The 13,576-nt window shown below is 59.0% G+C and overlaps 1 protein-coding gene across 2 annotated transcripts; it reads right to left on the bottom strand.

Moving 5' to 3' along the window:
• Window positions 1-341: 341 nt before the first annotated feature.
• Window positions 342-13,369, bottom strand: LOC128828080 (uncharacterized). 2 transcript variants are annotated; one of them, XM_054012426.1, is made up of 2 exons: window positions 13,302-13,369; window positions 342-3,212 (listed from the first exon to the last, which is right to left on the bottom strand). In XM_054012426.1, the coding sequence occupies exon 2, from the start codon at window positions 2,566-2,568 to the stop codon at window positions 1,252-1,254; it is 1,317 nt and encodes a 438-aa protein (XP_053868401.1). In that variant the 5' UTR covers window positions 2,569-3,212; window positions 13,302-13,369; the 3' UTR covers window positions 342-1,251. The 2 variants fall into 2 exon arrangements, with proteins under 2 accessions (XP_053868401.1, XP_053868403.1); XM_054012428.1 differs by lacking the exon at window positions 13,302-13,369 and adding an exon at window positions 5,071-5,140.
• Between the last annotated feature and the right edge of the window lie 207 nt (window positions 13,370-13,576).

The following is a 13,576-nucleotide window of genomic DNA, read 5'->3' as shown; positions in this document are numbered from 1 at the left end:
CATCCACCCATCCATCCCCGTACACCCCCTCTATCTCTCCCCATACACTAGGGTGACCAGATGTCCCGATTTTATAGGGACAGTCCCGATTTTGGGGTCTTTTTCTTATATTACCCCCCACCCCCATCCCGATTTTTCACATTTGCTGTCTGGTCACCCTACCATACACCCCCTCTATCTATCTATCTATCTATCGCCACACCCCCGCTCTATCTATCCCCATACACCCCCTCTATCACCACCCCCATCCATCTATTTTCCTCCCTCCATACACATCCATCCATCCAACTTTCTTTCCTTCTCTCATTCCACACCCTCCCCCCACAGCGGCTCCACAGCGCTTTGGAAAATCCTTTTGGGACATTTATTTGGATTTTTTTTAAAGATACAGTTTTATTTTCATCAAATGTTTCCTGACTCAGAAAATCCCCCCCACCCCCACGAGTCCCAGTGGCATCAACGCGGCTGGCTGGTGGCGCCGCTGGTGAGACAGTCCCAGCATGAAGGAGGCTGCTGGTCCCAGACCCTGGCTGCACCCCGCTGTCACCATCCAGGGGGCTCCAAAGCCAAAGGGGGTGGGACCCCGCTTGGTTCTCTCCCTGCAAAGCCAGCCCCACCCAGCACGTGGGGCTCAGATGTTGGCTTGGTGGGAACCGTCCGACGGCTCCCAGACCTGTGAGCCCAGCCAAGCTGAACTGGCTGCTCTCCGGATCCCCAGGCCCAGCAGGACGGGGATTTCGCTGCTCACTGGATCCCAGCTTGACAGATCCCCAGGCCAGCAGGACAGGGATCTCTCTGCTCACCAGATCCCAGCCAGGCAGATCCCCAGGCCGAGCAGGGCAGGGATCTCTCTGCTCACCAGATCCCAGCTGGGAAGATCCCCGGGCCCAGCAGGGCAGGGATCTCTCTGCTCACCCGATACCAGCCGGGCAGATCCCCAGGCCCTGCAGGTCAGGGATCTCTCTGCTCACTGGATCCCAGCCGGGCAGATCCCCGGGCCCAGGACAGGGATCTCTCTGCTCACTGGATCCCAGCCGGGCAGATCCCCAGGCCCTGCAGAACAGGGATCTCTCTGCTCACTGGATCCCAGACGGGCAGATCCCCGAGCCCAGCAGGACAGGGATCTCTCTGCTCACTGGATCCCATCCGGGCAGATCCCCGGGCCCAGCAGGACAGTCAGTGTTGGCTTTGTCCATGTCACCTGCCCAGGCAGCAGCTGTTCAAGGTCCGTGCCCTGCTCGGGGGCACCACTTATATGGGCCCGGCGCCCTCATTGTGGCAACTGCCCCTCCACCCGCCGGCAAAGTCCCCAGGCTCCGGCCTGTCTGAGGGGGGTGGGGGGCTGCAGTAGAGGAGTCTGTCCAGGGCGCCGGCGGCGGGGGGGTGCCCGTTGAGGAGTAGCGCCTGCCGCACCAGGGCCGCCATCTCCTCGTGCCGCTCGCTCTCCCAGTCGGCGGGCGTCTCCTGCTGGCAACCGGTGGCGCCAGGCTCAGGGCCCAGGTCCTGGCCACCGCTGCTGTGGGCCCGGCACTTGAGGCGCAGCTTGTGGGGCAGGGCGGCCAGCTTGACGTCCGGGGCGGGCGGGTAGGGGGCAGGCGGGCACCCCCAGCCGGGCTCCTCCCCACTCTCCTCGCTGGAGTAACCCGCGAAGGGGGAACTCGGCTCGACCGCCATCTCCATGGGCTCCGGCCTGGCCTCCCGCGCCTCCTCCTCCGCAAGGAAGCCAGCAGGGGCGCCGTAGCCCTCAGCCCGTGGGCAGCCATACGCCTCGGGGGGGCCCTGCAGCTCCCCCTGCTGGCAATAGGCCTCACAGTCGCCATGGCGACCCCCGGGAATCTGCTGGGCATAGCTCCCCAGGGCCTTCTCCTCTTCTTCGTCCTCCGCCCCGGCCCCCCGCCCCGGCGCCTCCCAGGCTCGGGGCGGCTCCACCGTGGTGAAGCCATTGGCACTGAAGAGGATGACGCCCCGGGAGGCCGGGGCCTGGGGGTCGGGGGGACGCAGCGCCACGTCGTCCCCCCGGGCCCTGCTCACGGCCTCCGCCTCCCCCGGCGTCCGCGGCAGCGGGCTGTCCCGGGAGGAGCCGTCGGACATGTCGGAGAGGGAGCCCCGCGGCGAGTATTTGGCCCCGGCGGCGTCCCGGCCCGACTGCTCCGTCTCGGACGAGTCCTCCGAGTGCTGGGCCCGGGAGGAGGCGCTGGAGTAGCCGCTGCTGGCGGCGCTGAGCTGCTGGCTCCTCTCCACGAAGGCGGCGGTGCTGATGAGCCCGAAGCGCAGTTTGAGCTGGAGCAGCTCCGTCTTGAGGCGCAGGTTCTCCTCGTTGAGCGCCAGCACCCGGCTCTCCAGCACCAGGTCGTTGAAGCGCCGCTTCTCCCGCGAGCGCTTGGCCGCCTCGTTGTTCTTCCGGCGCTTCTCCCAGTAGCTGGCGTCCTTCTTCTCGTCCGAGATGAACTCCCGCTTGCGCCGGCAGCTGGTGCTGGCTTTGCCCTTCAGGGCCCGGGCCCGCTGCATCACGCCCTCCGGGGGGGGGCCCCCGGCCACGCACTGGCCAGGCGAGCTGAGACCCTCCATCACGGGGCCAGAAATAGAACCCAGGTCACCCCGGCTCTGACCCTCGATATTCCTCAGAGAGCCCAGGACAGTCGCCGGGGAAGGGTCGGGATGTTGAGGTTAGAGATGGCTCAAGAACTCACCCGCGGGTCTCTGCCACGGGGATAACGCGCCCCAGATCTCTGCCACGGGGATATGGGTCCACAGACGTCTGCCACCAGGACACTGCGCCCTAGATCTCTGCCACGGGGATAATGCCCCCCAGAACTCTGCCACTGGAACGGACGATTCTCGCTAGGTCCTCAGCCCAAACAGTTAACGAGCCCGGTAACCGGGCAAGCTACTGCCGTGAGTGGCCCTCCAGCTGCGACCAACAAGCCGCGATGGGCACCCTCGGGCGCCGGCGGGTACATTGGGCACCTGTGGATCATCTTCCGGGCGCCTGGAGGAGCTGCCGTTCCGCTAGGAGCTGTGGGATTCCGGCGGGCGCCTCAGGCTCGGCTGGGTCCGTTCCGTGCCTGCCGGGCGCGCCGGGAAGCTCTGGCACCCGTGTCCCGCTCCGGGAGGCTGGCTGCGGAGACGTGGCTGGGCTGCGGGCGCTGCGGGATGTGAGGCGGGCGGGGGGCGGGAGCCGTGTCAGGTCCGGGAAGAGGAGGAGAGAATACCTAGGAGGAAGGACACGGAGGGTGGTTGGACCGGGGCCCAGCACGTCACACCCCTCTCTGCCGCTTACATAAGCCACAGGCAAGCAGGTCTGGGCAGGGCGGGAGAAGCCTCGGGCCCAGCGGGCAGCATGCCCCACATTCCGCCCCGCTACGGCGACGCGTGTGCCCCGGCCTGCCGGGTACCAGGACTGCCCCGGCTACACACCGCGCACCACGCACACACCACGCAGCTACAGACACCAAACACACACTACACACCGCGCACCACGCACACACACACCACACAGCTACAGACACCAAGCAGCTACAGACACCAAACACACACTACACACCGCGCACCACGCACACACCACGCAGCTACAGACACCAAACACACACTACACACCGCGCACCACGCACACACACACCACACAGCTACAGACACCAAACAGCTACAGACACCAAACACACACTACACACCGCGCACCACGCACACACCACGCAGCTACAGACACCAAACACACACTACACACCGCGCACCACGCACACACACACCACACAGCTACAGACACCAAACAGCTACAGACACCAAACACACACTACACACCGCGCACCAGGCACACACACACCACACAGCTATAGACACCACACACACACTACACACCGTGCACCAGGCACACACACTACACATACACACTACATCGCTACACACTGCGCACACTACACACCACACACCATACTACACACCACACAGCTACACACTGCACCATCACCACACACCACACAGATACTCACAACACACACTACACAGCTACACACCACATACACACACACTACACACCGTGCACACATTATACACCGCATGCGCACACATTACACACCACACAGCTACACACCATGCACACACACTACACACTGCACACCACACACACACACACTGCACACCACACAGCTACACATTGCACACTGTACACACACATACTGCACACCTCACCACACAGCTACACACCGCAGTCTGTAGTGTGTGTGTGTGTGGTGTGCACTATGTGTTTGCAGTGTGTAGTGTGTGTGTGTGATGTGCACTGTGTGTGTAAGCAGTGTGTAGTGTGTGTGTGTGGTGTGCACTGTGTGTGTATGCAGTGTTTGTGCATGGTGTATAGTGTGTGTTTGTGTAGACACACACTATACACCATGCACACACACTACACACTGCATACTCACACAGAGCACACCACACACACACATACTACAGACACTACACACCACACCAGCACACACCGCACACCACACAGCTACACACAGTGCATTGCGTGCACACACACTACACACCATACACACATCACACGCTGCACACATACACCATGCACGCACACACTGCACACTACACAATTACACACTGCACCCCAGACACTGCACAATACACACTGAACACCGTGTACATGTTACGCATCTGACACTATATTGCACACACACACCAAACACTGCACACTACACAATTACACACTGCACTCCACACAGACCTGACACAAACACTGCCCAACACCCACACTGTACCATACACACAGCACACACTATACAACTACACACAGCACCACACACCCACACTACAGACTGCACACTTACCATTACACACATCCCAGAGACATCACACACACACACATTGCACACCATGCATGCATCACACACTGCACGACACAATTACACCTTGCCCCCCCAGACCCCACACACAGCCCAACACACACACTGCACAATACACACCATACAGCTAGCACCACAGTACCCACCAACCATCAGACATGGCACCCCCACCACGCACCCCCACCACGGTACCCCATGCACACATCACCCAGTGCAACACACACACACACCACACCCCCACCTTGCCAGCGCCCCTGCTTTGACTGCCAGGGCAGCTGTAGTGTGGCATGTACGGGCAGTGGCAAGGCAATCGGCCTGGGCGCGTCCACCCTGGGCAGAGGGGAGCGCAGAAAGCCCGACGAAAAGAGAGAGGCGGCTTCCCACTCTCCTTCCTCCTCCGGCCTGGCTCTTTCCCGGAAGGAGGCCAGTGGGGCTGGAGCGGGGAGGTGGGTTGCATAAGGCAGGACGCCCAGTGGGTCACAGTCCCGGGGAGGACTATTTCCACGCCCTCGCGCCGAGCCGGGGAGCGTGTGTGGAGCTGCACGCTCGGCCTGGACGCCCCCTCCCGCCCGCGCGAGCTGGGCCGGCAGATGTGAGCACTAGGAATATAGGTCAGTAAACATTGAATATTTATCAGCCCAGGCAGTCAAAACAGGTCCGCGGCTGGCATATTGCACAACGCCGCTGCTAAGGCCCGGGCGCAGCGCCAGCAACCTACTAGCCTAGAAAGAGGTTCTGTGCGAAAGCCAGAGGAACAATGGGGCTACGGGGCTATGGGGCAGGGAGGAGAGGGGGGGATTGGAAGCAGCAAAGGGGCCTGGGCGGCTTAGCTCCATGCTGCTGGGATCCGATGCCGCCCGGAGAGATTATCTAAGCAGGAGCTGAGCCAGGAGGGGAGAGAAATGGGTGGGTGGAAGCTGTGTCCTGAGAGATCTGGGGTGAGGCCCGAGATCACCAAAGAGGTTTAGGCACTTTTGGGACCAATGGGAGTTAGGTATCTCATGCCCTTGGAAGACCGGGGCCAGATTGTTAAGAGCTTATTTAGGGCCCAGTTTGAAAAAGCGTCTGCCCCTCACCGAGCCGCCAGGTTCCACCATCCAGCCTGCTGCCCCTTAAATCGCTCTGGGCCTCAGTTTCCCCATCTGTAAATGAGGGGATACTCCTCCCTCCTTTACTTGTCATTTATTAGGTGTATTATGGTAGCACCAAGTCACGGAGCAGGGCCCCACAGCGCTAGCTGCTGCAAAAAGAGCGCCAGAGAGTCCCTGCCCCACAGCGTTTACAATCTACATAGACACAGGGGAGCAGAGGAAACTGAGTCAGAGAGAGGCAGGGACACCAGATCACACAGCAGGTCAGTAACAGAGCTGGGAAGAGAACCTAGGTGTCTGGTGCCCTAGCCACGAGCCCTCCCCCCGGTGAGCCCCCCATCCTGCTCCCTGCAGCACAGCACCCCCTACTGACCTGCCTGCACCATGGCATTCTCTGCGGAGTCTCTCCCTGCACTTCCCACCATCTACTCTGTTTTCTTCTCTTTCTAGGTCAAGGCTGCAAGAGAATTTCCACCCAAACAAGCCACCGCTCCTCCCAGGGAGGATCCGCCCCAGGCACTGGCCCCATGTCCTCATGGCACGTGGAGCTGGGCGGGTGTGTACTCCCGGTGAGGGCAAGTCTGGGCATTGCCTGGATGCGCTGGTATGAAGGATGCCACTGACCTACTTCCCAGCTCTGTGTCATTGCCTCGGGCTACTGGGTTACCTAAAGGCAGAGACCAGCGCCCTCCGGCAAAGGTCGGCTCCCAGGGAGTCTGTCTGGGCTACTTTGGTCAGTCTGTCTGTCCATTCACCCTTCCTTCCCCACACACCCCATCCCCATCCATCCCCATCCATCCATCCCCATCCATCCATCCCCATACACATACACATCAATCCATCCATCCCCATCCATCCATCCCCATCCATCCATGCCCATACACATCAATCCATCCATCCCCATCCATCCATCCCCATCCATCCATGCCCATACACATCAATCCATCCATCCCCATCCATCCATCCCCATCCATCCATGCCCATACACATCAATCCATCCATCCACCTATCCATCCATCCCCATCCCCATCCATCCATCCATCTATCCATCCCTCCCCATCCCCATCCCCATACACATCAATCCATCCATCCACCTATCCATCCATCCCCATCCCCATCCATCCATCTATCTATCCATCCCTCCCCATCCCCATCCCCATACACATCAATCCATCCCCATGCACATCCATCCATTCATCCATCCCCATTCACATCAATCCATCCATCCATCCATCCCTCCCCATCCATCCATCTATCCATCCATCTATCTATCCATCCCTCCCCATACACATCTATCCATCTATCTATCCATCCCTCCCCATCCCCATCCCCATACACATCAATCCATCCCCATGCACATCCATCCATTCATCCATCCCCATTCACATCAATCCATCCATCCATCCATCCCTCCCCATCCATCCATCTATCCATCCATCCATCTATCTATCCATCTATCCTCCCCATACACATCTATCCATCTATCTATCCATCCCTCCCCATCCCCATCCCCACCCCCATACACATCAATCCATCCATCCACCTATCCATCCATCCCCATCCCCATCCATCCATCTATCCATCCCTCCCCATCCCCATCCCCATACACATCAATCCATCCATCCACCTATCCATCCATCCCCATCCCCATCCATCCATCTATCTATCCATCCCTCCCCATCCCCATCCCCATACACATCAATCCATCCCCATGCACATCCATCCATTCATCCATCCCCATTCACATCAATCCATCCATCCATCCATCCCTCCCCATCCATCCATCTATCCATCCATCCATCTATCTATCCATCCCTCCCCATTCACATCAATCCATCCATCCATCCATCCCTCCCCATCCATCCATCTATCCATCCATCCATCTATCTATCCATCCCTCCCCATACACATCAATCCATCCATCTATCCATCCCTCCCCATACACATCCATCCATCCCTCCCCATCCATCTATCTATCCATCCCTCCCCATCCCCATCCATCTGTCCCTCCCCATGCACATCCATCCATCCCTCCCCATCCCCATCCATCCGTCCCTCCCCATCTCCATCCATCCATCCATCCCCATGCACATCCATCCATTCATCCCCATCCACATCAATCCATCCATCCATCCATCCATTCCCATACACATCCATCCATCCCTAGCACAATGGGGCCCGGGGTGCTACCGTAATACACCTAATACATAATGTGCAGCACCAGCACATGGAGTCCTCGTTCACCGTATTACACCTAATAAACAGCAGTATACCTTTACCAAAATGTAAACAAAAACTGAGGTCCTCGTATGTCACATGACTCCAGGAGCTGGTGCTTTCGAAAAACACACACCATATTTTGGGTGAGCTGGTGACAGGTCCACCTGTCTCCCTACCCCCTCAGGTCCCTTCTCAGTGCCTATCCGTGCCCCCAGGTACCTCTCAGGAGGTTAGCTGAGTGCAGTCCACCCACCCACCGCTGTGTTCTGCTCAGGCTCGGCCCTCGGAGCGGCTCTGCCCTACTAACCCACTAAACCAGAGCCGAGGCAGCAACTCAACATCCGCATTGGCCAACTGGGGTGTTCCCACGGGGTGTTACATCACCCGCGCTGTAGAAGGCGAGGGAGCGCATCAGGAATGGGGCGGATCTCCGCTTGCCAAGGCCCCAGCTGCAGGTTTGAGGAGGAACTATTCACAGCCCGGGTCTGACTCCGGAGTGACTCTCCCGAGGTCAAGGAGGGCGAGTCACAGGAGAATCAGATCCCAGGCGAGGGGAGACGTGTGTTGTCACAGCAACTGCCCTCCCAGGATCAAACCAGCCCTCTCCAGAGCTAGGAGCCTACGCGGCCACCGCTGAGCGACACCCCAATGCCTGCTACAGGGACCCTGCCGTGTGTGTGTGTGAGATTGCAGAGGTGTTAGGGGGTGTCAAACCCACACACAGAGACCCCAGCGTGGGGACCTAAAGGCAACAGCGCCGGGCTGGCAGGGGACAAGCAGAGCTGTGAAACTGACTGTGTGCAGAGGGGGCGGCGAGGGGAAAAAGCCCCCTGCGAACCCCTCCCCAGCCTGCTGCTAACAAAGGAGGGGCTTTTTTAGTACACGGGGACAGATCCTCAGCTGGTGTAACGCAACCTAGGCACACAGGAGTCCTGATTCCCAAACCACCTGTGCTCTAACCACTAGACCCCACTCCCCTCCCCGGGAACAGAACCCACAGGTCCTGGCTCCCGGCTCCCCGCTCTAACCACTAGACCCCACTCCCCTCCCCGAGCTGGGGACAGAACCCAGGTGTCCTGGCTCCCAGCTCCCCGCTCTAACCACTAGACCTCACTCCCCTCCCCAAGCTGGGAACAGAACCCAGGTGTCCTGGCCCCCAGCTCTAACCACTAGACCCCATTCCCCTCCCAGAGCTGGGGATAGAAGCCAGGAGTCCGGATTCCCAGCCACACCCCACCCTCTGGACTCAGGGAAGCTCTGGGCATCCCAACTTGGCCAGGATCCTTCTCCAGGGTCTGTGTCCCCCCCGCCACAGGGACCTTGCACCTCCCCAGCTCTGGGACCCCTGGGCGAGTCCCTTGAGGAGACCAGGCCGTGGCTGGATCCATCCGGTCACCCGGGATTCAATCCTGCCTGCCAGCCCACGGCTGGGCCCAGGTCTCGCAGCCCCGGCCCCCAGGAGCACAGCCCTCCCCCCCGGGGCTCCCAGCACCTCATGGTGTAACTTTATATAAGGCCCCGCTTGCTTGCCAAGCAGGAATGCGCCGTCCCTGGCGGGGCTGGAGCAGAGCCATCGCTTCCCATGGCACCATCCCCCTGGTTGGCGAGGCCTCCGGGCCAGCCCTGGCACCTCACCCCTCGCCAGGACCTGGACCCAGCCGAGCAACGGGCCAATACAGCCTATATCTGCCCGACCCTCCCTGTGCCTGGGATCAGGATCAGGCCCCATCTAGCCCCCCCCCCCCCGCCCTAACCCACCAGGCCCCACTCCTCCCACAGCCAGGGAGAGAACCCAGGAGTCCTGGCTCCCAGGCCCCCGCTCTAACCACCAGTCTCCACTGCTCTCCCAGAGCCAGCAGTCCTAGGTCACCTTCCCAGCCATGAAACACTCTGAATAATTCCAACCCTGGCCTCGGCCTCAGGGCCTCCCCGCCCGCCCTGCGCTCTTATCAGCCCCACGCCCCGCCTGTCCCCTGCTCTGGGGACAGCACAGAGCGCGAGCCACACGTCCCGGCTGGGATCCCGCCACCCTATGCTCCATGACGGCGGGGATGGGGGGGGGGGCGGCGCAGGGCGTTCGTCCCATGAGACAATGAGGGGGGGAAGCCTTCAGTGTTAGCTTTATGGGAGCCAGGACTCCTGGGTTCCGTTCCTAGCTCAGGGAGGGGAATGGGGTTGAGTGGTTAGAGCTGGGGGCTGGGAGTTAGGACTCCTGGGTTCTGTTTCAGCTTGGGGGAGGGCAGAAGTGGAGTCTGCTGCTTAAAGCAGGAGAGGACAGGGGGGTCAGGACTCCTGGGTTCCGTTCCCAGCTCCAGGAAGGCAGTGGGGTCAAGTGGTTAGAGTGGGGGTGGGCGTGGGTTGCCTACAGGCCTCAGGAAGAGGATAGCCAATTTACCTGCCCAGATACCACGGTGATGGGTGCTCCCTAGGACCACAGGAAGATCGGACTCAGTCCTGGCCTTTGAGCCGAGCTGAACCGGTGGTGGGGAGTTGATCCTCCCCTAACCAGCTACGGGGAGACTCTTCCCAACCCCACCTCCCCCTCCGCAGCATCTGGCGCACGGAGACGACGCCCGAGCTAAAGCTGGGATCCCTGCACGGCCCGTGGGACCCGTTGCTATAAATCTGGGGCCCCCATGGGTGTACAGGCCCATGCCCCCCTCCCATACACAGCCCGGTGGCAGCCTGGGACTCCCCCCTCACCTTGGTGGAGTACAAGCCCAGCTGGCTAATGTAACGCCATCGTACGCTAGCTAGGATCGGGGCCGCTCAGCCCAGCCAGGTGGGGAGAGTTGAGGTGGGTCGCTCCCGCACTGGGAATCAGCAGCTCTTTGGTTTGACTCTGGGAGGGGAGAGGAGGAAGGAGCAGGACTGGGGGGCAGATTGGACCCCCCTCATCTCCCTCTGCCGCTGCATCAGACCTTGCCCCTATGCCCACCCCCAACACAACAGAGCCCCTGGCTCCATCTACCCCACAGCCCTGCCCCTCACTACCCCATCCATCCCCGCTAGCTGGGATCGGAGCAGGGAGAGAAAGGGTGTGTACTGGGGGATGTCTGTGTCTGTGTAGATGGGGTGTGTTTGTGCTGGGGGATGTTTGTGTGTGTGTAGATGGGGGTGTGAGGGGGTGTTTGAACTGGGGAATGTCTGTGTATGTGTAGATGGGGTGTGAGGGTGTGTTTGTACTGGGGGATGTCTGTGTGTGTGTAGATGGGGTGTGAGGGTGTGTTTGTACTGGGGGATGTCTGTGTGTGTGTAGATGGGGTGTGTTTGTGCTGGGGGATGTCTGTGTGTGTGTAGATGGGGTGTGTTTGTGCTGGGGGATGTCTGTGTGTGTGTAGATGGGAGTGTGAGGGGGTGTTTGTACTGGGGGATGTCTGTGTGTGTGTAGATGGGGGTGTGTGGGTGTATTTGTACTGGGGGATGTCTGTGTGTGTGTAGATGGGGTGTGTGGGTGTGTTTGTACTGGGGGATGTCTCTGTGTGTGTAGATGGGGTGTGTGGGTGTGTTTGTACTGGGAGATATCTGTGTGTGTGTAGATGGGGGTGTGAGGGGGTGTTTGTACTTGGGGATGTCTGTGTGTGTGTAGATGGAGGTGTAAGGGGGTGTTTGTACTGGGGGATGTCTCTCTGTGTGTTGATGGGGGTGTGAGGGTGTGGGTGTATGGAGGATGTCTGTGTATGTGTAGATGGGGTGTGTGTGCATATGCCGTGTGTGTGTAGGAGAAGGGGGGGGGTCTGCGTATGTAGAAAGTGTGTGTGTGTGTGTGTGTGTGTGCGCGCATGCATATATTATTTACAAGCTTCACTCCACACTTTCCAGACAGCGTTCCCATGGTTTGAGATGCCAGGACCCCAACTTTGCTGCTTCACAATACCCCCCCGCTCCCCAAATCTGTGTGTGTCCCCCAAAGGGCCAAATTCCCCCTCAGCAGAGAGCGCCAAAACCTTCTCCCTCCCTCCCCCCCCCCCACACACCCTGGCTCCTTTTGGCTTGGCTGTGCCTACTACACACGCCCTGCAAAAGTAGGTCAGGATTGAGGGGAGTGACTGGGAATGTACAGGCAGAGCGTGTGCATGTGTGTGTGTTGTCAGGGCTTTGATACGGAAGAGTTCAGGGAGTGTTATGGGAAGGATACTCCAGGGAACACACACACACGCCACAAATAAATGCACGCGCACACACACACACAATTACATGTCCAGAGAACATGTGCACACAGTATATGCAGACACAACACACAATAGATACACACACAACAGAACCCCAGTGAATCAGCCCTACAAGCACACATGTAACACACTATACATACACACAATGCACACACACTGCTTTACATACATGCAACAGAGACGCATGACAAACAATACAAGAGGAATACACACAGCCACAACACACAGTTACATAACCACACAAGAGAAACAACATATACACAGAACATGATATGTATACATTATATACACACACCACACACCACATACACAATGCACCCCCCAAACATACACAACACATCATACATACACCCACGACACAAACATACACAAAGCACAATCCATACACACCTCCAACCACACAAAACACATCATATATACCCACACTACACAGACAACATGCTTATGCACAGAACACACAACACAGGACATACACAACATACAGACAACATGCAATGCACACCGCAGAATACATACATCATACCCAACCCCTAAAACCATACAAAACACAACACACAAACACAACATGCTTAGACTGACAACACATTACGCACACAACATGCAATACACGCCAAATACAATCCATAACACTGAACACACAACACCCCCCCCCTAAACATACAGAACACATCATCCAAACACGACACGCTTAGACACACAGCAGCGTACCCGCCACATGCAACCCACACAAGACATACACACTGTACACAGGAGACACACAACACCCCCTCCAAACATACAAAACGCATTACACAAACACAACACCCTGAGCCGCACACACAAGCCACGACGCACACAATATGCAATACACACACAAGCCACACTACAATACACACGGCACACAGAAGACACACACAAAACATAACACCCTTACCCACGCAACACACACACCACTCTTAGCCACACAACACACTTCCCACCCCCGCCCCCCCGCGGGCCGGGCTCGGTACCTCTCGGGCCGGGCCGGGCGGGCCGGTCCCTGCGGGCGGTGGCGGCCGGTCCCTGCAGCCGGCGCACGGAATGTGTGTTACTGGGTCACCCGGTTGCATAACAGCCGCTTAGCGCCTCAGTCACGTTCTGCTTCGCAACACACAAAACGGGGGGGGGGGGGGGGGAGGGCTGGGCCGGGAGCCAACGAGCGGGGGGGGGGGAGCGGAGATATTTAATCCACCCAGAGCCCAGCCCAGAGGCTGGGCAGCGGGGATGGGCGCTAGGGAGGTGGGGT

Source organism: Malaclemys terrapin, chromosome 23, assembly GCF_027887155.1.
Source record: "Malaclemys terrapin pileata isolate rMalTer1 chromosome 23, rMalTer1.hap1, whole genome shotgun sequence".
Lineage (NCBI taxonomy): Eukaryota > Metazoa > Chordata > Testudines > Emydidae > Malaclemys > Malaclemys terrapin.
This window is presented reverse-complemented; position numbering and strand designations above follow the sequence as displayed.